Source organism: Octopus bimaculoides, chromosome 16 (genome assembly GCF_046866305.1).
Source record: "Octopus bimaculoides isolate indiv1 chromosome 16, ASM4686630v1, whole genome shotgun sequence".
Classification (NCBI taxonomy): domain Eukaryota; kingdom Metazoa; phylum Mollusca; class Cephalopoda; order Octopoda; family Octopodidae; genus Octopus; species Octopus bimaculoides.
This window is the reverse complement of record NC_142943.1, coordinates 15388490-15409823: the sequence shown is the minus strand read 5'-3', so window position 1 is coordinate 15409823 and position 21334 is coordinate 15388490. Positions and strand designations below refer to the sequence as shown.

The following is a 21334-nucleotide window of genomic DNA, read 5'->3' as shown; positions in this document are numbered from 1 at the left end:
CAGAATATCACGATTATTGTTGGCACCGGAGAATGAAACAGAGTAACCTGTCGACGTTCAAATTTCGATTTCGGAAGTGGGAGCCTTTACGCTTTAAGGTTGTTCAACTTGCTAGAAATGACAGCCAAATTCTCTCGAATCAAACCCTCTCTTTTTTTCTTCTTAAAAAGGAACATCATAGTGGGTAATGTAGTCTGAATGAAAAATAAGATGGTCACGATTAAAATGCATTTAATCATTAGGGGACTAAATCACTAATGAGCTGATAATGTGAAAAACACAAACAAACATCTTTCATCTTAAAGTAGATTGGAGCAGTTTAGAGAAGAAGCCCTTATATTATTGTTTTAATTACTGTTTATCGACCAGTTCTGTGAAGTCGGACATAGGCATTAGATTCCCGGAATCGTCGGAGTTGGTATTTAAATTGTACAAAACGTATTAAAATGTTTAATTTTTCAGATATTAACTTCACTAGTTTCTCAGAACTATTGAAGAATAATCAAACATGGTTTTCAGAAAGGAGGATTTTGTAGAATTAGTTCTGTTTCTAAGAGCAAAGTGTTTAGTAAATTTTTTATTTGGATTTTTGATATGACCCCAAGGTTCTTTAAATTATGTAGAGATAAACTTTTCAGTCTTTTACAATATAATTTTTATTTCCCCTCTTTCCTACATTTACTTCAGTTTTATATTCCAATAATACTTTAATTTTGATAAAAAAAGGGTTACGTATATTTGTGTTTATTACTTTTTAAGGTTGTCATTTAATTTGTTTTAAGGTGTTCAGTCTTTTAACTTTAAAATGTATTTCAAATTTTTGAACTAGTAAATAAAAATGTTCCTGATTTTTTTGTAATACTTTTATAAAATTATTACTGTTCTTTATAGCCTTTTGATAAAAACTCCTTTAAGGAAGTAATAATGCTTTGGTTTTTAAATCCACAACGTAACCGGTTAGGATGTTAAAAAGTAACCTGGTGACTCTGATTGACCGTATATGTTATGTGCGTTCAATCAATATAAGAAATATATGATTGATTAGTTTAATTAAAGATACAGAAGCTGGAGTTTGAGTAGAAGATCTTATGTAGTCTTGGTTTTGAGGTACACACTGAGCACTTATGTTGGTTCGGAAGCAGTTTTTAGGTTATGCAAACTGGTGGTGTTGGTTCTGGTTGAAACGATATCGTTGGCAATTTGTTCCTAGTGTGAAATTGTTCGAATGTCACAGGTGTGATAGATAATTAACTGTTCCTTAAAATAAACCTAATTGTCGTCATACTCTATACACTTGTAGTGATGCTTGACTATATTATTACTCAAAGTAATCATTTCATCATGGTTGTTATTCTACATACTATATTCCCTACATTGATGTAACATAAATATTGCTATCAGTTTATATATAATACAGATTATTTCAAGTTGGTTTATGTGCATTTTCTGTCAAGCCTCATTGTTTTTTTTTAAGGACAATTACGAGACACTGGTTAACCTTTCTGTCTTATTCCTACGAGTTATAAAATGTGCCCCAGTTGGGTTCCAAATACGATTCACTCTGTCTCCTTCAAAATATATAGTGGCCTTTTATCTGTATTAAAACAACAACCTCCAGTCAGTTTTAAATTAAGTTTGATATAATATGAGCCAAGCGCCAGAGCAATTTTAAACTGGAACTGGTGAAAAGCTTTATTTGTAATGAACACTACGGTTAGTGTCAATAGTTGACTGGAGTTGAAGGGTTTTTCTTTCTTATATTAGAGCCCACAGAATGAGGGCGAAAGAGTTGCTGGAGCTGCACAATAGGCACTCCTTTCTCATTCAACATAGCCTGTTTAGTGGGGAAAAAAGAAATAACTTCAGTACTTGACTTTATTTACTGACAGTGAAGCGATAAAAGGGCGAAGTTGACTTCCAAGGAAATTTGAACTTAAAGCGCAGACAGCTGGAAGAAAATATTGCGGAGTGGCTGTGTGGTAAGTAGCTTGCTTACCAACCACATGGTTCCAGGTTCAGTCCCACTGCGTGGCATCTTGAGCAAGTGTCTTCTACTATAGCCTCAGGCCGACCAAAGCCTTGTGAGTGGATTTGGTAGACGGAAACTGAAAGAAAACCCGTCGTGTATGTATATATATATATGTATGTATATATATATATATATATATATATGTATGTATATATATATATATATATATATATATATATGTATGTATATATATGTATGTATATATATGTATGTATATATATATATATATATATATATATATATATTGTCAACTTAATGTGACAATCCCAATAAGGGAATACCCTACTGCTGTTTAGCCCTAGGAAGCTGGACCGCTTCCTGTCGGCCTTGACACAATTACTGTGTCCTTAAGTTTGTGAAGGGGAGACAAGTTCCCCCACCCAGCCTAGCCAGCATTCAGTGACATGTTTCTGAGTCTTTGCTCGTCATCAGCCTGAAGTAGCTTGCCAATTCTCTTTATTACGATAATAAAATATCATACATAGATGGGACAATACAGGACACTACAAACATTTAAGAATTGTCATTTAGTGAGTCTTTTTAGCTTTTTTTAAAAAAATATACGTTTAAAAATATATATATTTAAAAATTTTTCTACAAAACTTGGAATTTTTCCAATGGTTTACACCTAATTCCAGGGTACACCAGTCTACACCTTTGTATTTTTTCAGGAAAGTTTTAAGTAGGGCCGCTCACTCGCAACTTCCTTCCTACTTCCTTCCATCTTTCCTCCTGAAGTAGCTTGCCAATTCTCTTTATTACGATAATAAAATATCATACATAGATGGGACAATACAGGACACTACAAACATTTAAGAATTGTCATTTAGTGAGTCTTTTTAGCTTTTTTTTTAAAAAAAAGCTTGCCAGCTAGTTAAAGAAGCCGGTTTCTCCTTCACAAACTTATGTAAATCATAGTGAAGTTCATTCACTGATCAGCAAAATTAGAAATATAATATTTCTAAATCTCTCAGAGAGATTTAAGCAGTAGTGGAGCGACAAAGTTGTAGTATATTGTCAATTTAATGTGACAATCCCAATAAGGGAATACACTACTGCTGTTTAGCCCTAAATATATTTCTAATTTTGTTGATCAGTGAATGAACTTCACTATGATTTACATAAGTTTGTGAAGGAGAAACAGGCCTCTCTATCCAGCTGGCGAGCTACTTCAGACTGATGACGAGCAAGGACTCAGAAACATGTCCCTGAATGCTGGCTAGGCTGGGTGGGGGAGCTTGTCTCCCCTTCGCAAACTTAAGGACACAGTAATTGTGTCAAGGCCGACAGGAAGCGGTCCAGCTTCCTAGGGCTAAACAGCAGTAGTGTATTCCCTTATTGGGATTGTCACATTAAGTTGATAATATACTACAACTTTGTCGCTCCACTACTGCTTAAATCTCTCTGAGAGATTTAGAAATATTATATTTCTAATTATATATATATATATATATATATATATATATATATATGTATGTATGTATGTATGTATGTATGTGTTTGCGTGTCTGTGTTTGTCCCCCCAACATCGCTTGACAACCGATGCTGGTGTGTTTACGTCCCCGTAACTAGCGGTTCGGCAAAACAGACCGATAGAATAAGTACTAGGCTTACAAAGAATAAGTCCTGGGGTCGAGTTGCTCGACTAAAGGCGGTGCTCCAGCATGGCCACAGTCAAAAGACTGAAACAAGTAAAAAGAGAAAGAGACAATTTATCCATGGTTTGAAGGGTGACATTTATATAACAGTCGAACCTGGACATTTTTCAGGGTCACGTGTAAAACTGCATTAGCATCGTGTGGTAAGGAGTTTGCTTCCCAACCAAATGGCTCCGGGTTTAGTTCCACTCCATGGCACCTTGGGCAAGTGCCTTCTACTATAGCCCCAGGCCAACTAGAGCCTTGTAGAGTAGATTTGATAGACGGAAACTGAAAGAAGCCTGTCGTGTATATATATATATATATATATATATATATATATATATATATATATATATATATATATATATATATATATTCAGCCTGAGGCTAGCTCATCATTTTTCAGTCATTTATATTTAAAAAAATATATGCCTGTGTTTGCCTCTCACCACCGCATGATAGCCACTGGTGGTGTATTGGGGTTCTGCAAAAAGAGACCGATAAAGTTTGGATATTGACTTGCCTGTCTATGTTTAGCTTTCCACAACTACACACACACATACAAACACTTAAAAATTCACAACATCCCGCGTTAATTAAACCAGCACACAACAGGCAAGCCTTTAATTTGATTACTTGAACAGTTACAAATAGCAGCCAAATCTCCCTCAAATTACACACTTCCTGAGGGCCAGACACATTGGATGTGAGTGTGTGCGTGTATGTATGTGTATGTATATATATATACATATATATATATATATATATATATATATAGGTGTGTAGCCTTGCCGTTGGGAGCTTGGGCTCGCGATCGTATGCTCGCGGGCTTTATTTTCAGACCAAGTGACGTTTCCTTGAGCAAGTTGCTCTTTTACATTGCTCCTGTCTCCAACTGAAATGAGTATCACCAGTAACCGGGGGCTCACTTTGTAACGGACTGGCGTCACCATTCCACAAGGACTTATGTACACTCAGTCGCCTTAGAAACTGGATAAATTCGAGATTACACACCTCTAGTTTTTATGGTTAACTTTCACAGTGTGTGTGTGTGTGTGTGTGTTGTTGTTTTTTATAATGTACACAAATAAACAACACTCATACATAGGCAGGCCCACTTCGAGATCTGCTCCTGCATAATCTATAACTTAGTTTATAGACTATAAGATAAAGTCAGATGTATACATAGCATTGTTAATGATTTGCTAGAAATAGCAGTCAGATTTTATATCGCACTGAATCACGTAGAAAAAGGATGTCCTAAATACATTACCGCTTAAAAAAGAAAGGGCAAAATTTGATCGAAAAATTGCCTGGGTCTAATTAATAAGAATCATGTATACAATTTCAAAATGATCAGGTTCATCAGTGTACTTTGCAGCGCACGCACACTTAGATAAATTTTGGCCAGAATTGGCCCAGGCTATAACTAACTTAACACCACCTGGAACTGGAAAAGACATTTAATGATGCTTCATATTAGCCATTCTTTGGGCACTATATCCCATTCGAGTAGAGAGTTATTGTTTGCAGAGGTATATCCGGGTGTAGATGGTTTATTTGGAATCTGTTAGAGGTATTTATTATTCGTCCAGAACCCTTTGAATGTTATGAGTTTTTTTTCTTCTCTTACGTGTCTTGGAATGATGTTAAAGAGAGTAGGGCCAGTTGAGGTGAAGTATTTCTGTAGAAGACTGATGGCACTGGAGTCAAGCCTTAGGTGAATCTTAAAGTCGATGCCAACACCATTTGGGGAATGCTGATGGGATATTTTCCACATCATACAAATGATACAGAGCTCACATTTAAAAGCACACAGTTCGAAAGACAGCTTTGTTTCAATATGCATAAACTGTACAACAAAGAACCACAATGAGTGCGTTAATGTAGTCACCCGACCTACAAGAAATGGTAGCCAAATTTCCTTCAAAATCACATACAGCTGTTTTAAAGAAAAGTCACACTAGGACCTATACACCCATAAAAATTTAAGATTGTCATAGTTAGCTTAATAGTCTTTCATTACAAGGCAGGGTAATCTCAATCGGGGATGGCTTGGGAGCTAAACAAGAACAACTCATCGGAGAAATGCTTGGCCTTGGGTGGTGACGGCGGGAATGCCTTTGATCCTAGTTCTGCTGGATCAAGGCTGACCGCGGATTGACAGGCCCAGTCTCTATTTCAGACACTCAATAATAGATCAGTATGTTTTTTTTTTTAAACTGTGTGTAGCAATGTGTCTGAAAATATTTTTTGTTTCTCCTTTCTCTTTACAATCTGTGAAAAAAAAAAAAAATCTATGTACTTCTTGTTTCAAATAAGGGAATTAATTTTCTCCCCCGTCTCTTCTTTGTACATCCACTGAAGTCGATTCTACCATTCACTCTTTCGAGTTCGGTGAGTACCAGTTGAGCACTGGGGCCGCAGTAATCAACTAGCTCCTCTCCCCCAATTTCAGACGTTGATGCTTGTACTAGGAAGAATTATTGATAATTTTTCAGATTAACACCCGCACGATCTTCACTAGGGTGTTAGGGTTACGGTTAGGGACGGAATTCCCAAACCCTAAAACCCTAACCGTAACCCTAAAACCCTAACACCCTAGTGAAGATCGTGCGGGTGTTAATCTGAAAAATTACCGAATTATTTTATTGGGTTCAGACATTTTTTTGTGTGGACCCTTAAAAACTTTTGGAATCAGTACTCTCAATGAAATGGCTGCATGGATATTATTCGTGATCCGCTGCAAATTCTTCATTGCTGAAAACTTGTAACAGGAAAGTTACGGCAGTAGATGACACATTCCCGTGCGCAGTGTATTTATATGTATGTATATACACTCGTGTGTTCTGATAATTTAGTTTAATGATTTCAAAATAAACAGTGTACACACACCGCACTCATATCCTTCTCTCACACACTCGTGTATGGATATGGATTTGTGCGCGCATGTATACATATGCATAGCTAATATACACGTATACTAGAAGACAAAGTTTGTACGTATTGTGTATACACACACACACACACACACACACACACACACACGTGTACGTTGGTAGACACACCTTATTGGCATATCTATTCAAGCGTGTCGTATGCCTACCTTATTTACATATGTAGCTTGTACACACAGTTGTTTACATTTGTAGGTTCATATACATGCGTTTGCCTCTCTATCCATAGATCCACCCATCCATCTACACACACATTTGGACGTATATATATATGTGTGTTGCGAATTTTTATTTCACATATCCACTCATTCAACTTGTATCGAATTGTTTACATATTCGTGTGTGTCTGTGTGTGTGTGTTCTCACACTGGCCTACAACAGTATTCTTGGAAAAAGTATTTTGAGAAACACGACAAGAACCGGAAGTAACCTTTTGCTAGGTTGGTTGGTTTTATATGGTTAACCTTTCTTTCATTTTGCCTGGTTGGTTAAAGAGGTCAGTCTATCTCACTGTGACACTCTGTCACCACACTAGTTTCCTTTTCATGGTCTCTTTTACTCTATTTATAGTCACTGAACTGTCACACTTGTGTGATTATCACAGTTTTTGGTTTTTCTTAAAAAAAAAACCACATTTTGTTTGTCATACTTTCTTTATCATCGCATTTCGCTTGGTTTGTTGGTTTATTTAGTTGTTAGCTCTCACGTAGTGAGCTCTATCGCTGAAGACATTCCAGCCGTGACCATCTCGTCTATTTTCAGCTTTATCTGTAACTAACTATATTATCCAGCAGAGGTAAAGAATACGTACACCACCCGTTTTCGGCGTAACAAAAACCCCTAACTCCTAACCTTAACTCCCAACCCTAAACCCTAACCCTAACCCCTAACCTTGACCCTAAGCACCGGGTGTGCGTATTCTTTACTTTCGCCTATTATCCAATGTTTCCTTTCTTTAGCGCAAGCATACCTACAGAAGTGTGCGATCTTCGATTTTGTTTTCTCATAACTTTCAGAAAAATGGATATATTTTAATAACATTTTCTGTAAATACGCATCATATGGTTTTGATCCGATTATATAGGAATTTAATACGGCAGATAAATAATTGGTGGGGTCGCATAGATATGTACTGACACACATCTCATGTACAAAGTGAAACTAGAAATTTCGAAAACAATGATGTGTGGGTATGCGAGCCAATCAATTTATTTTTTCATATCAAATTCCGAAACAAACGTAAGCTCCTCACCCTGAAAGGTAGAAAAATTAAAAAAATACCCATTTTTATGAAAGTTATGAGGAAACAAAGTCGACTCGTGTAAATTTTCCGAAACCCCTCTCCTCACTCTCGGAAAAGACTTTTTACAACATTTTACGATATAATCGGAATCTACTCCATCCGAAGCGTATTTGTAGAAAATTTCATTGAAAAATATCAATTTTTAAAAAAGTTATGAGGAAACAAAGTCATTGGGGTTTTGGTTTCATGGTGGTGGTGAGATATTTCTACTAGGTGCACCTGGCGGGGGAGGTACCCCATACAAGTTCCTAGGCTGATTTGTTGTCTGATGTAATTGGAAGGTTTATCTTTCAAAGCTTTTCTCACTCTCTTGGAGTGGATTTGGGTATCTTTTATTTTTATCTGTTACTTGTTTCAGTCATTGGACGGTGACCATGCAGGGGCACTGCCTTGAAGGGTTCTTAGTTGAACAAATCAATCTCAGTTTCATGCGAGCTGGCAGAAACGTTAGCACGCCGGGCGAAATGCTTAGTGATATTTCGTCTGTCTTTACGTTCTGAGTTCAAATTCTTTTCCTTTCATCCTTTTGGAGTCGATAAATTAAGTACCAGTTGCGTACTGGGGTCGATCTAATCGACTGACCTCTTCCCCCAAAATTTTGGGCCTTATGCCTAGAGTAGACAAGAATACATATTTTAAAGTCTGGTACTTACTCTCTTGGACTCTTGCCAAAAGTGATGTTACAGGCATGTAAACAAACCAACACCAGTTGTCAAGTGGTGTTAGGGAAGACAAAGACACAAAGAAACACACACACACCTGCATATATGCATAGATGCACACACATGTATACATACATACATACACACATTTCATCATCATCATTTAACATCCGTTTTCCATGCTGGCATGGATTGGACATTTTGGCTGGAACTGGTAAGGCCAGGGGCTACACGAAGTTCCACTGTCTGTTCTGGCATGGTTTCAACAGCTAGATACCCTTTCTCTCCCTCTCTCCCTCATACACAGAGGCTTCCATACAGTTTCTGTCTAGAAAATTTACTCACAAGGCACTGGAGCTATTGTAGAAGACACTTGCCCAAGGTGTCACACACTGGGCGTGAATCTTAGACCATGTGGCTGCAAAACAAGCTTCTTAACCATGCGGCCATGCTGTTGGAAATATTTCATATGTGATGCTTTTGTTGAATCCTCAGATTATCATGGATTAATCAAATGTTTTTAGAATGAATGTATTTGATGTGTTTACTTTTGCCATCTGTCCACTTGTAAATTATTCATAAAGTGGTGGTTGCACCAATATGGATAAATGGGACAGCCCATTAGCCTTGTTGAATGAATGTCTAAATGGATTGTTTAGAGTTGACTGAAAATCATCCAAGAAAGATTTATGAAGAAGTAGAGATTTCATCCATTTATAATCTTGAACACCTGGCAGAAACCTAGTGAACACCTAAACATCATTGCCTACCTGAAGGATTTATGATGGTGGTGAGATTAGTGATGATGATGGTGAGATTAGGGATAAAAGTATAGGAAATGACTTGGGTTAACGCTCATGTTAAATCAAGAAACACAATGGGGGGTGAAATTCCAGAAGAGTCATGTTTGGAGAAAAACCTCTTTCTGTGCATGTGTGCGTGTGTGAGGAATCTGTTGGTGAGACCCATTGTAGCCCAAGGTGTACCCTGATTGAGGCCTTATGATGTTTGAGTAGGCAGCTGAATGACTAAATGTAACCCACAGATCTGTTTCGCCAGTTGTACCATGACACCCCAGCCTGGCTGGGGACCAGCCATACTGCATCCCTTGTCTGATATGCAGTGATGAATTATATTTGGTACATTGTGACTGTCTGAACATGTACTCTCTTCACTCTCCTGCCTATTTTTGTTGTATATCTGTTGTCGTTTTGTCTCGAGTTAACGTTGATTGTGTAGATCTCTGATCAAACATTATCCTGCCCTTTTTGAAGATGGTAGTGTGTGATTTGAGAGATTTGGGTCCTATATGTTGGATGACTAGATTCTGGTAGTGATAACAACACTAGACACAAAGGTGAATTCCATCGAAATGCGACCGCTGCTGTTTCTCTTCACTTATATGCACAATTTTGATGGAGTGTATTCACAAATGGATCACATATATTTATTTGGAGTGAATGAGACTGTGGTATACTGTCTCTGTGGCTTAATTCTTGATTTTATAAAGAACAGGATAGCATTATCCATAAGTGGACCTAACTTATCTTAACTGTTGTAATATTTACATGAATATGGTGTAATTCTACAATATTAGAATACTGGTCATCTACCTTTCACTTATTTCTATATATGTCTGTCTATGTGTTGTTGTTGTTGTTGGCACTCCGTCGCTTACGATGTCGAGGGTTCCAGTTGATCCGATCAACGGAACAGCCTGCTCGTGAAATTAACGTGCAAGTGGCTGAGCACTCCACAGACGCGTATACCCATAACGTAGTTCTCGGGGATATTCAGCGTGATACAGTGTGACAAGGCTGACTCTTTGAATTACAGGCACAACAGAAACAGGAAGTAAGAGTGAGAGAAAGTTGTGGTGAAAGAGTACAGCAGGGTTTGCCACCATCCTCTGCTGGAGCCTTGTGGAGCTTTAGGTGTTTTCGCTCAATAAACACTCACAACGCCCAGTCTGGGAATCGAAACCACGATCCTATGACCGCGAGTCCGCTACCCTAACCACTGGGCCATTGCGCCTCCTTGTCTATGTGTATACATACATATATACACACATGCAAGCACATATATATATATATATATATATATATATGTATGTATATATATATATATACATACACACACATACATACATGAATATTAAAATGCTGTGATAGTATTTCTAGATTAGTTTGTCAATAAATTTTACATATGAATGAAGAATAATTTGGGTAGGTTTGCTGGTCAGTATCTCTTCTGTAGATTAGCTGAGAAGTCAGTAATGACTAGTGAAACTGGTTGTGTGAGTAGTTCATCACATTCTAAAGAGAGAGAGAGAGAACCCTCTGTTTAACCACTGGTTCTATTTTAATTACACAGCAGTGCTAAATGGAGGTTTATTGAAATAAACATAGAAACAAATTTATTTACAAGTCATACATATGCACACACACACACACACACACACACACACACACACACACTGTTTTAACGTTCACTTTTCCATGCTTGCATGAGTTGGATAGTTTATTGAGGAAGATTTTCTTTCTTGGTGCCAAGAAGGAAATGCAGCCTTTTTCCACTTTGTCTCATCTGTTTTTCTGATAAAATCTATCTCAAACTGTTTTGTCCTGTGTGTTTTTCCTTTGTTAATATAATACAGTATGATTTTAGTCTCCTCTGTTGCTGTTGTTTAACCCCTATCTCATCCCAAATTGAACTAGGACTACTTATGACCATCCCATCTTTTATTCAGACATAGTGTATTTGGTATTTTAAATTGTGAAATGTGTCTTCCCTTTTTCTAAGTAGTAGGATGTTATTTGAAGGAGATTTGGCTGCTATTTCTAGCAGATACAGAAACTATGCATGAGCTTCCTGGTTGGCTCAGTAATTTTTAGAATTAGCAGTTTATATCCAAAGTAGCAGGATATGCCTAAATGGCCCAGTCCACCTGGCTGAAAACAGGTATAGCAGGGTAGAAGGAATATTCGAAGCAGTGTGAGCACTGTCTATTTGACACATAAAATGGTTCACTAGTTTGCTGTGCATGAGTTGAGTTCTCAAATTAACTTCAACCCAGAGCTATCCCATCATCCCGAACACATTAACCATCAGCCTGTTACTGGAACGTAACCAGCGATGCTATATATTTCCAGTCACACTGCATACTATTTAATTACAACGAAATGTAATTTGTTAGCATTTTTACAGTATTTCATAATTAATCTTTAATATTTAGCACCCATTTTATATAAATATCCTTGAAACCATGTCAAAGATACAGAATAAAATATTTTCTCAAATTATGAAAATGTATTACTGGTGGTGCATATGGTGGTTGTGTGAAGTTTAAGATGAACCACTGGTAGTAGATGTGGTGCTCATGTGTTGATTTAGTTTCTGTTGAGTGCAAAATTTGTTTCTAGAATAGTATTGTTTAATAGACAGACTAAATTTTCTATTGTTAGTCATCCAGCACAGATATTCAGCTCCAGTTAGGTAGCTTTTTTAACTATGACAAATTCCGCCATGTATCATCATTTAACATCTGTTTTCCATGCTGGCATGGGTCGGACAGTTTGATTGAAAACTGGTAAGCTGTGGAGCTGCACCTGATTTGGTATGGTTTCTACACCTGGATGCCCTTCCTAACGCCAACCACTCCAAGGGGGTGCTTTTTATGTGTCACTGGCACAGGTGCCAGTTACAAAATACTGGCATTGGCCATGATTACAGTCTCACTTGGCTTCACAGGTCTTCTAATTCCAGCATATGTTGACAGAAATATCGTAACAAAAGGGTTAAAACAGGTTTGTGTGAAAGAACTAGGGGCAGTTTCAGGCCGGTTGGCTTCAAAAGGGTTAAAACACAAACCTTTATGTGTAAAAATGTAGAGGCATTGTATTTTCTCAGATTTAAAAAGGAAACAAAAAAAACCTATTGTTGGGTGCGTAAGTTGCAAGGAATAGCTAAGAACTTTTTATGGATTTAAGTGGTCTTTCTGTTGTTTACTAAGTGTTCTGGTCTGTTAGATCTCAATAGAACAATGGTGGATTGCCCATAATAATACTTTGACCTGAGGAGTCAGTCAATATAATACTACTGTTAATGATTATCATCATCAGCTTCATAATAACGTCATTTCCTTCCCATGACACAAACTCCAGCTACTACTATCCCACATGCTGACATTTTTGAATATGATCATTATAATTTGAAAGGATTAGCAGTGCACTTTGTTGTTCGTTAATGCAAAAGTATATTTCTCTGTAACCACAAAGGACTCTGCCCTTTTTTGTCTTCACTGCATAGGAACATACCTTGTTTTAAGCTCTGTTTGTCCCAGTTTCATAAATTTATTTAATCTCAAACCTTCTTTTGATGATTTCTGTTGTGATTAACTTCTATATTTAGCTAATATATTCTCATAATAACAAAGTAAAAATTGTTATTGTTTAGTCCCAATTCAACCCTGATTGAGCTGATCTCTGATGAAAGGCATTCCATCTATATTTTTTTCAGAGATCTCTGGGATTATGTTATTTAAAGCATCCTTGTCATTTTTTAATGGTAAGGTGTGATTTGAAGACGATTTGGCTACTATTTTTAGCAGGTTTTGTGACAACAAGTAGCAAAGAAAGCTAGGACCTGTATGATTGCAACACACAGCTACAGATGGGTAAAGAAATTGAATAATCCTGTTTGATTAATCCTTCACACCAGAGAGAGAACACTGAAACTTATCTCCCCCCGATCTACTCATCATATCTTCTCTGATGCTCACCTTGTACTTTGAGAGTTTGTTTTGCCTCCACCCTCCACCCTCCTCACTAATATCTTTATCTTCATTTTATTCCTAGTTATTACTACTCACCCTTATATAAATGTTTGGTAGTTATGGATGTAAAACAAACACTGGGATATGAGTTAAAGGACACTTGGCTGCTATTTTTAGCAAGTCATGCAGTGTGTTGGTAAAAGTAAGAGAGAAGCAGCAGACTAAATGCTTTACAATATTTATTCTTACTCTGTTCTCAGATTTTTGTTTCATTCATGGGTTGGTTCAGTTATCGATGCTAGTATTCCTGTCTCCTCCTTTGTTTTGAGCATCGCCTTGTAATATCCCCACAGCTCAGTGACTGGTGTTGGTTTGTTTTTGTATCCATAATTTAGCAGTTCAGCAAAAGAGACCAACAGAATAAGTACCAGAGTTCATAAAATAAATGAAAGAATGTAAAAGCCAAAATTCTGTCAATGGGTTTGATATTATTCTTTTTATCATTCTTAAAATTGATAAAATAAGTACAATTATTATACTGGAGTTGGTTCATTCAATCAACTACTATACATCTCCTTTTCAATGATTGAATCTGTAAGGAAGCATATGTTTTGTCTTGAAACTATGGTGGGGGGAGCTGATAGGGTTAGTTAGTGCTTGTTTTCAGATCCTGGTGTGTTGAGATTTTGTGCAACAAATCTTTTCCCATGTAAAATGCTAATCTATTTAATGGCAATATTTTCAGAAGAGCTGATTGGTATTTATTCATTCTTAATACATTCTGGTAGATTTGAATGTAAATATCTGATTGCTGTTGTTTTTCATCGTCAGAGAACATCTCCTCTTTTTAGATGACACATTCTGCTGGGTTGGCCATGTGATTTGGATGCTGGGAAACCAGCCCCCAAAGGTGATCCTCTTCAGTGAAGTCTAAACTAGAAGTAGCCCTCATAGACGTCCAAAATTTCATTTTCACAATCATCTCAGGAAATCTCTCATTTTATCTGGTGTCCCTCTGAATCAGTTACAACCCTTGGCTGTTAATCAGAAGGCATGGAAATCTGCATGTGATGCTGGAGTAAGAGCACTTTGACGCTGAACACCAGAGACTGCATGAAGAGAGTAGTAGTTGTTGTCATTAACCCCCTGCAGCTGTTGTTCAGGGTCACCTTCAGTGTCCTCAGTGCCACAGGATCTGGCTATCTTATATTGGTCTTGTCAGCCATGTCTGCTCTCATGAGAAACAGTGTGCTGAGGGCATCAACTTTGATGGGTTGTCATAAGCAAGTTAGCAGTCATAAACATACTTGACTCACCAGTGTAAGGGGACTTTGAGACACCAGTGTTTTGACCTTATTGTGTGTCTCCTCAGTCAAAGCTATCCCCCTGGACTGATGAATTGTAACAAAATACAGGCTCTTGTTTATAGAAACCAGCAAATAAATTATTCCCTGATGTCTGCCAAACTGATAATAATTCATTGGCTGCATGCAGAAACAGCAAGAATCCAAGCAATAACCTACCTAGTCACCCTCAATACTTTCTGGCAGATTCAAACTTGAATATCTGATCTCTGTTGTTTATTATCATTGGAGAGCATCTCCTCCTTTTAGACAGCATGTGTTCATGAATGATTGTTATACTTATTCTTCACAGTTTTGTAAACTGAGGTGAGAAGTTAGGTACTTTGCACAAACCATCTGCTGCAGATATCCAGGTTCATACAGTGATTGTCCAATACATTATTGATTTGGCATCATATCTTAAATCTATTTTATGCAGTTGTTAACTAAGTTTTTCTTATCTTGGAGATGTTTTTTGTTGTTGGTGTTGTTGTGGTGGTGGTGTGTGTAGTGTGTTTCTTGATGATGGGGAAAAATGTGTCACTATAGATATCTACTGGTCCTCTTGGTAGTGCGCTTAATCCTGCTTGTTGCAATCCATCTGGACATTTGAGGGATAAATACGAAGATCTTAATGGAATGTTCAGCTAACATAGACTGGTATCCTATCTAGGTGGGGATTCATCTCCCATTTATGTAATGTTGCTGAAATTGGAGTTAAGTACCTCCTCCTCCTCCTCCTCCTCCCCCCTCCTCTTTTAATATCCGTTTTCCATGCTACTGGCATGGGTTGGACAAGTTGAGCAGAACGAGCAAGCTGGAGAGCTGCACCAGGTTCCAGTCAGATTTGGCTTGGTTTCCACAGCTGGGTGCCCGTCCTTAATACCAACCACTTTACAGTGTGTGCTAAGTGCCTTAAACATGGCACTGGCACGAGTGCTTTTATGTGGCGCTGGCACAGGGCTCTTGCTAGCATATCCTCTTCACCTGGGGGAACGGCTTTAAGACTATTGCTGTGGAGAATGGGTCTTCTTGAGTACAGCAAGGCACCAGGTATCTCAGTCCTTTGTCATCTCATCTGAAAGGTTCAGCATCCGAGGTTGTCCTTCAATACATTGTCATTTATGTTGTCAATTAGTTTGTTATCATTCGGGAAGCGGGGAAGGAAACTCTTCAGCATAACATGGAAACTCAGTTTTTAAATCCTTCATTTTTTTTTCTTCTTTTTCTTTCTCTTAGGCTAAACATGAAAGGTCTTGAAAGTCCTGTGAAGAAACGTGCTCGCTTGTCATTAAAAAGACGGGAGCCAGCGTCTGAGAAGATATCTCCACCATTACTGACGAACTTGAGCGGTGGTAAATGCAAAGCTTCTGTTGATTCCACCAGTTGTCCTGCCACCTCAGCTGCACAGTCTGATGGCATCGACAATGTTGTTACTACAAGCACTGCCCATGCCGTGGCTTCAATGGTCACGTCACTGCCTCGAAACTCTTCAATGACCAATGCATCAGAAGCAGAGAATTCTTGGTAAGTTCTTTTAAAAAGAGAATTATTCATTTTGTGAAATTAGTATTTTTTAAAACCATGTTCTTTATGAAATTTTCAGCTTTTACCCATAATGTTTTCTTGTACATTTCAAATTTTGAGCAGTTGTTTAAATCATTAATGCTAGCCTCCTTGCTGAAGGGCTGCTATAGATATTTAATTCTATATGATTCAATTCACAGTCTACTAAGCTGTAGACGGGTACCACTCAGATGTACAGCTCACCATTGTAAATGATTGTGGAGGCACATAGCTCAGTGGTTAGAGATCCCAAGATTGTGGTTTTGATTCCTGGATCAGGCAGTACATTGTGTTCTTGAGTAAAACACTTTATTTCACATTGCTTCAGTCCATTCAGCTGGCAAAAATAGGTAATCTTGCAATGGACTGTTGTCCCGTCCAGTAGGGAAATATGTGTTCTATGAAAACCGGGAAACCAGTCCTGTGAGTCTATATGGCTCAAGGAAAGACCTTTATCCTTATCCTTCATAGCATTATTGATGTTTGTTCCATTAGCATACAGTACTGGGCTCAGGTTTCCTCAAAGACAAAGCCTGCAGTTGATACATATTTTTATCTCGCATGGAGAAAGATGTTCTGTGTGAAAGCTATGACAATCTACAGCAGATTTCACTGTACATAATTGCTCTCAAGAGGCAGATAATTTAGATAAGTGGCTGGTGAAAAAGCTTGCTCACAATGGGTTCAATGAACAGTGAATACCCCTGACTTCATTTAATCTACATTAATACTACAGGCTTCACCATATCTCCACCACATCCCCAACAATATTCCAGATTCAATCACAGTCCAGTCCCTATCCCATTGGTACCAAAGAGTCCATTACTGTATCATCAATATCTTGTTCCTCAGGTCCCACCACAACTCATCAATATACCAGATCATACTATGTCTTAATCAGTACTCCAAACCACCCACACAACTCCATCAACACACTAAATCTCCTTATAGCTGTATCAATAGGTCATCAGCTCTTCAGAGTACATCACAACCCCATCAGTACCCCAGACGTTAATATAATCCCATCAATACATCAGACCCCATTTAATCCCATCAATACTAGTGTGGAAAAAAAACATTCAAAAAACAATAAAAGCAATTCAGTTGTTTTTTCAACTGTTCTATGAATATTAATCCTCTCCTCCTTCTCTCTAGCTAGATAAGTAGCTGATTAAATATTTTCATTTTTAATTATGAATCATTGAGGGGAATTTTAATCTAAATTTTAGGCATATTTTGTTACTAATTTTTTTTTGCATTTACACTCATGCTTTTTTTTTTACAAGCTAGCAGAATAGGAGAGTTTCTGAAAATTTGAACATTTGAACATGTAAGGCGGTGAGCTGGCAGAAACGTTAGTGCGCTGGGCAAAATGCTTAGCGGTATTTCGTCTGCCATTACGTTCTGAGTTCAAATTCCGCCGAGGTCGACTTTGCCTTTCATCCTTTCGGGGTCGATAAATTAAGTACCAGTTATGCACTGGTGTCGATGTAATCGACTTAATCCCTTTGTCCTTGTTTGTCCCTTCTATGTTTAGCCCCTCGTGGGCAATAAAGAAATATGAAAATTTGAACATGTATTGCAGGTCTCCTTTGCACTGAGAGCATTTTATTTGGATGCTTGCACTAGAGGGTTTTGTCTTCTCCCTAGTAACACTGAAGAATTCTCTCTACCGTAAATTGTCCAATTGTGTCAGTTTATTTACCAGCACTAGAGAGGTTGTCTTGCTCTGGCAAGTGTTAAACGTTTTCCTCTGTTAGCTAAGTAATCTTGGTTTCTCTGCAGTCAGACCCTTAAACAGTTGAAACTGAGATGATTAAGTAGATAATACAGGGAGCTAGGTGCATAGGGGTTTATGTTTCAATAAGTGACTCTATTACTTAGGTTTGGTATCTTGAGAAGGAAAGGTAAGTGGACCTTGTCAGTTCTGTTTTTATACCAAACTCCCAAAATGGTTTTTTTGGAGCCTAATTTTACAGTATCTAAATTATCATCATCATTATCATTTAGCATCTGTTTTCCATGGTGGCATGGGTTAGATGGTTTGACTGGAACTGGTAAGTTGGAGAGCTGTGTCGAGCTCCAGTCTGTTTTGGCTTGGTGCCCTTCCTAATGCCAACCACTCCACAGAATGCCTCTAATGTGTCACCAGCACAGGTGCCTTTTATAGGTCACTGACATAAACGTTCCATCATCATCATACGTCCATTGTCCATTGTCCATGCTGGCATGAGTTGGATGCTTTGACTAGAGCTTGCAAGCTCTGGACTCCAGTCTGATTTGGCATGGTTTTTACAGCTGGATGCCCTTCCTAACACCAACCACTTTCCAATGTTCTGGATGCTTTTATATGGCACTGTATGGGCACTTTTATGTGGAACCGCATGGGCGCTTTACGTGGCACTGCCACGAGTGCTTTGCACCATCAGTGGGACTCTGTGGAGTACAGGTTTTCTTGAGTATGCAAGGTGCCAAGCATCTCTGTCTTTTGTTATCTCACCTGAAAGGTTCAGCATCCTGAGGTTGTTGTTCAGTACTTCATGCGATGTCTTCCTGGGTCTTCCACTTCCACATATTCCACCTACTTTGAGAGATGTATTTATTTCTTCATGAAGTAAATAGCTAGTGTCTAGACTTGCAGAATCTGTCTAATTAAGTTAACATAGACAAAAAAAGAAAGAAACAAATGCTTAGATAGGAATGAATATATGAAGAATACAAAACAAATGTTTGTTTGTTGTTGTTGTTGTTGTTGTTGTTGTTATATGGTAAATGTGTAGAAATATGGTGTGTCTGTTGCAGGGAACCAAGTAGGAGTAAAGTGAATTCTACTGCAGATGTTGGTAATGATGTCATCAGCATCAACTCTGATGATGTCTATGAGTCAATGCCCATAGTGGCAGCACTGGAGAATTTAGGTGAGTGCCAGAGGTGCTGTTTTCTTTCTTTCAAACAATTACATGGATATATCACGTGATCACGTGATTGACCAGACCATTGGATGTTATACATTGCTGGTCACAATGCGCTTTGCATCATTTTAACTTTTTTGAATGGATGCTACCCTGCTGGTTAGGTGAGCAGCCCAGTGTTCCCCATGATCAGAAGGTTTCTCTGTTGCAGGGTTACTCATTTATAGTTGAGTGGACTGGAGCAACGTGAAATGAAGTGTTTTGCTCAAGAAGACAACACACAGCTAGTCTGGGAATCAAAACCACGATCTCATGATTGTGAGTGCAACATACCTAACTACTAGGCCACTTAACCTTCACATACACACTTTACTGTACTCTCATTATATACACACATGTACGTCCTGTATTGTAAACACACACACATACACATACACTTGTCACTCGTACATGGTTGCTCACTCACTCACACTTGTAGCCATATTCTTAAACTCAAACAGTTTTACACAAATCCTGCCAAGATAAATTTTACCTTTCCTCCTTTCAGAGTTGATAAAATAAAGTACCAGTGTAGGACTTAAGACTGGCAGATTTACTGGACAGGATGCTTTGCTGTGATTGTTGACTCAGCATTCTGAGTTCAAATTCCACTGTGGCTTACTTGAGTGATAAACACATTCTGTCACTTGGTTTAACGCCAACACCAAGCCCTTGGATACCTCTAGAGGAGTCTCTTTCTTTGCCAGTATTTGAGCCAGGATTTTGGTCAAAGATATCTTCTTCCATCCTACTCACCAATCTTGGAAGCCCTCAAAAGGGTTGCAGTCCTACTTATTCCTACCTGAATAAGCAATAACTTCACTTGCCCTGCACCCAAATACAAACACAGTCTTGCATGCTTATATCTATAATTGTCCACACACTCACTCGGTCACAACACACATTTATACATTGATACAGATGCACACACACACATTGTGTCACTCTTTTGCATAAATTTTCTAATTCTGTTGGAACATACCCATTTTTTTGTTTATAGATAATACTTGCTTCCTGAACAGCGTGCTGCAGATTTTGAGATATACACCTTGCTTTGTTGATGGACTCAATGAGTTGTGTTACAAAGTAGCAAAACACACCAGGTCTTTTGCTGATTCATCTGTAAGTACTTGTATTCTTTATTTTACAAAGAGATTATTGATATTTAATTCTTTAAAAAATTTTTTTTTTTTGTATAGGCGCAAGAGTGGCTGTGTGGTAAGTAGCTTGCTTACCAACCACATGGTTCCCGGTTCAGTCCCACTGCGTGTCTTCTACTATAGCCTCGGGCCGACCAAAGCCTTCTGAGTGGATTTGGTAGACGGAAACTGAAAGAAACCCGTCGTATATATGCATATATATATATATATATATATATATATATATATATATATATATATATGTGTATTTGTGTGTCTGTGTTTGTTCCCCTAGCATTGCTTGACAACCGATGCTGGTGTGCTTATGTCCCCGTCACTTAGCGGTTCGGCAAAAGAGACCGATAGAATAAGTACTAGGCTTACAAAGAATAAGTCCCAGGGTCGATTTGCTTGACTAAAGTCGGTGCTCCAGCATGGCCACAGTCAAATGACTGAAACAAGTAAAAGAGTAAAAGAGTATATCTCTTAGACAGGAAAGAAAGGCAGTGCCTGTTACTTTTTTTTAGTGTTACTGAGACTTGTGGGAGGGAGGGTGAAAAGTATCTTTAAACTAGAGATCTGGACCGGATACTTGCAATAAAACAAACTTATCAAAGGTACCCAAGACCCCTGTTGGTGTTGGTAGTGTTAAATCAGGCAATGGATTAAGTCTACCATCCAGGTACGCTACAGTCATCATCATCATCATCATCAGTGAGCATCTGTTTTCCATGCTGGCATGGGTTGGATGGTTTGACGGGAGCTGGTAAGCTGGAGGGCTGCACCAGGCCCCAGTCATCTGTTTTGGCATGGTCTCTATGACTGGATGCCCTTTCTAATAACAAACACTTTACAGTGTGTACTGGGTACTCTTTATGTGGCACTGGAATGGGTACTTTTCACATGGTGCCAGCACAGGTGGTTTTAATATGGCACTGGCGTGGGTGCTTCTTATATGGTACCATACACA

At 38.2% G+C, this 21334-nt stretch overlaps 1 protein-coding gene across 6 annotated transcripts in view; it reads left to right on the top strand.

Moving 5' to 3' along the window:
* The window catches only part of LOC106878488 (uncharacterized), a 48937-nt gene that overhangs the window by 14552 nt on the left and 13051 nt on the right, over positions 1–21334 (top strand). For 4 of the 6 annotated variants that reach the window (XM_052973887.2, XM_052973886.2, XM_052973889.2 and 1 more), the window contains exons 2-4: positions 15948–16235; positions 19077–19192; positions 20226–20347. In XM_052973887.2, coding sequence (XP_052829847.2) covers positions 15955–16235; positions 19077–19192; positions 20226–20347 — 519 coding nt within the window. In that variant the 5' untranslated portion in view covers positions 15948–15954. Of the gene's footprint in view, positions 1–6785; positions 7067–12815; positions 13267–15947; positions 16236–19076; positions 19193–20225; positions 20348–21334 lie in introns of those variants that run through there. The other 2 variants (XM_089364173.1, XM_089364172.1) reach the window with 2 other exon arrangements.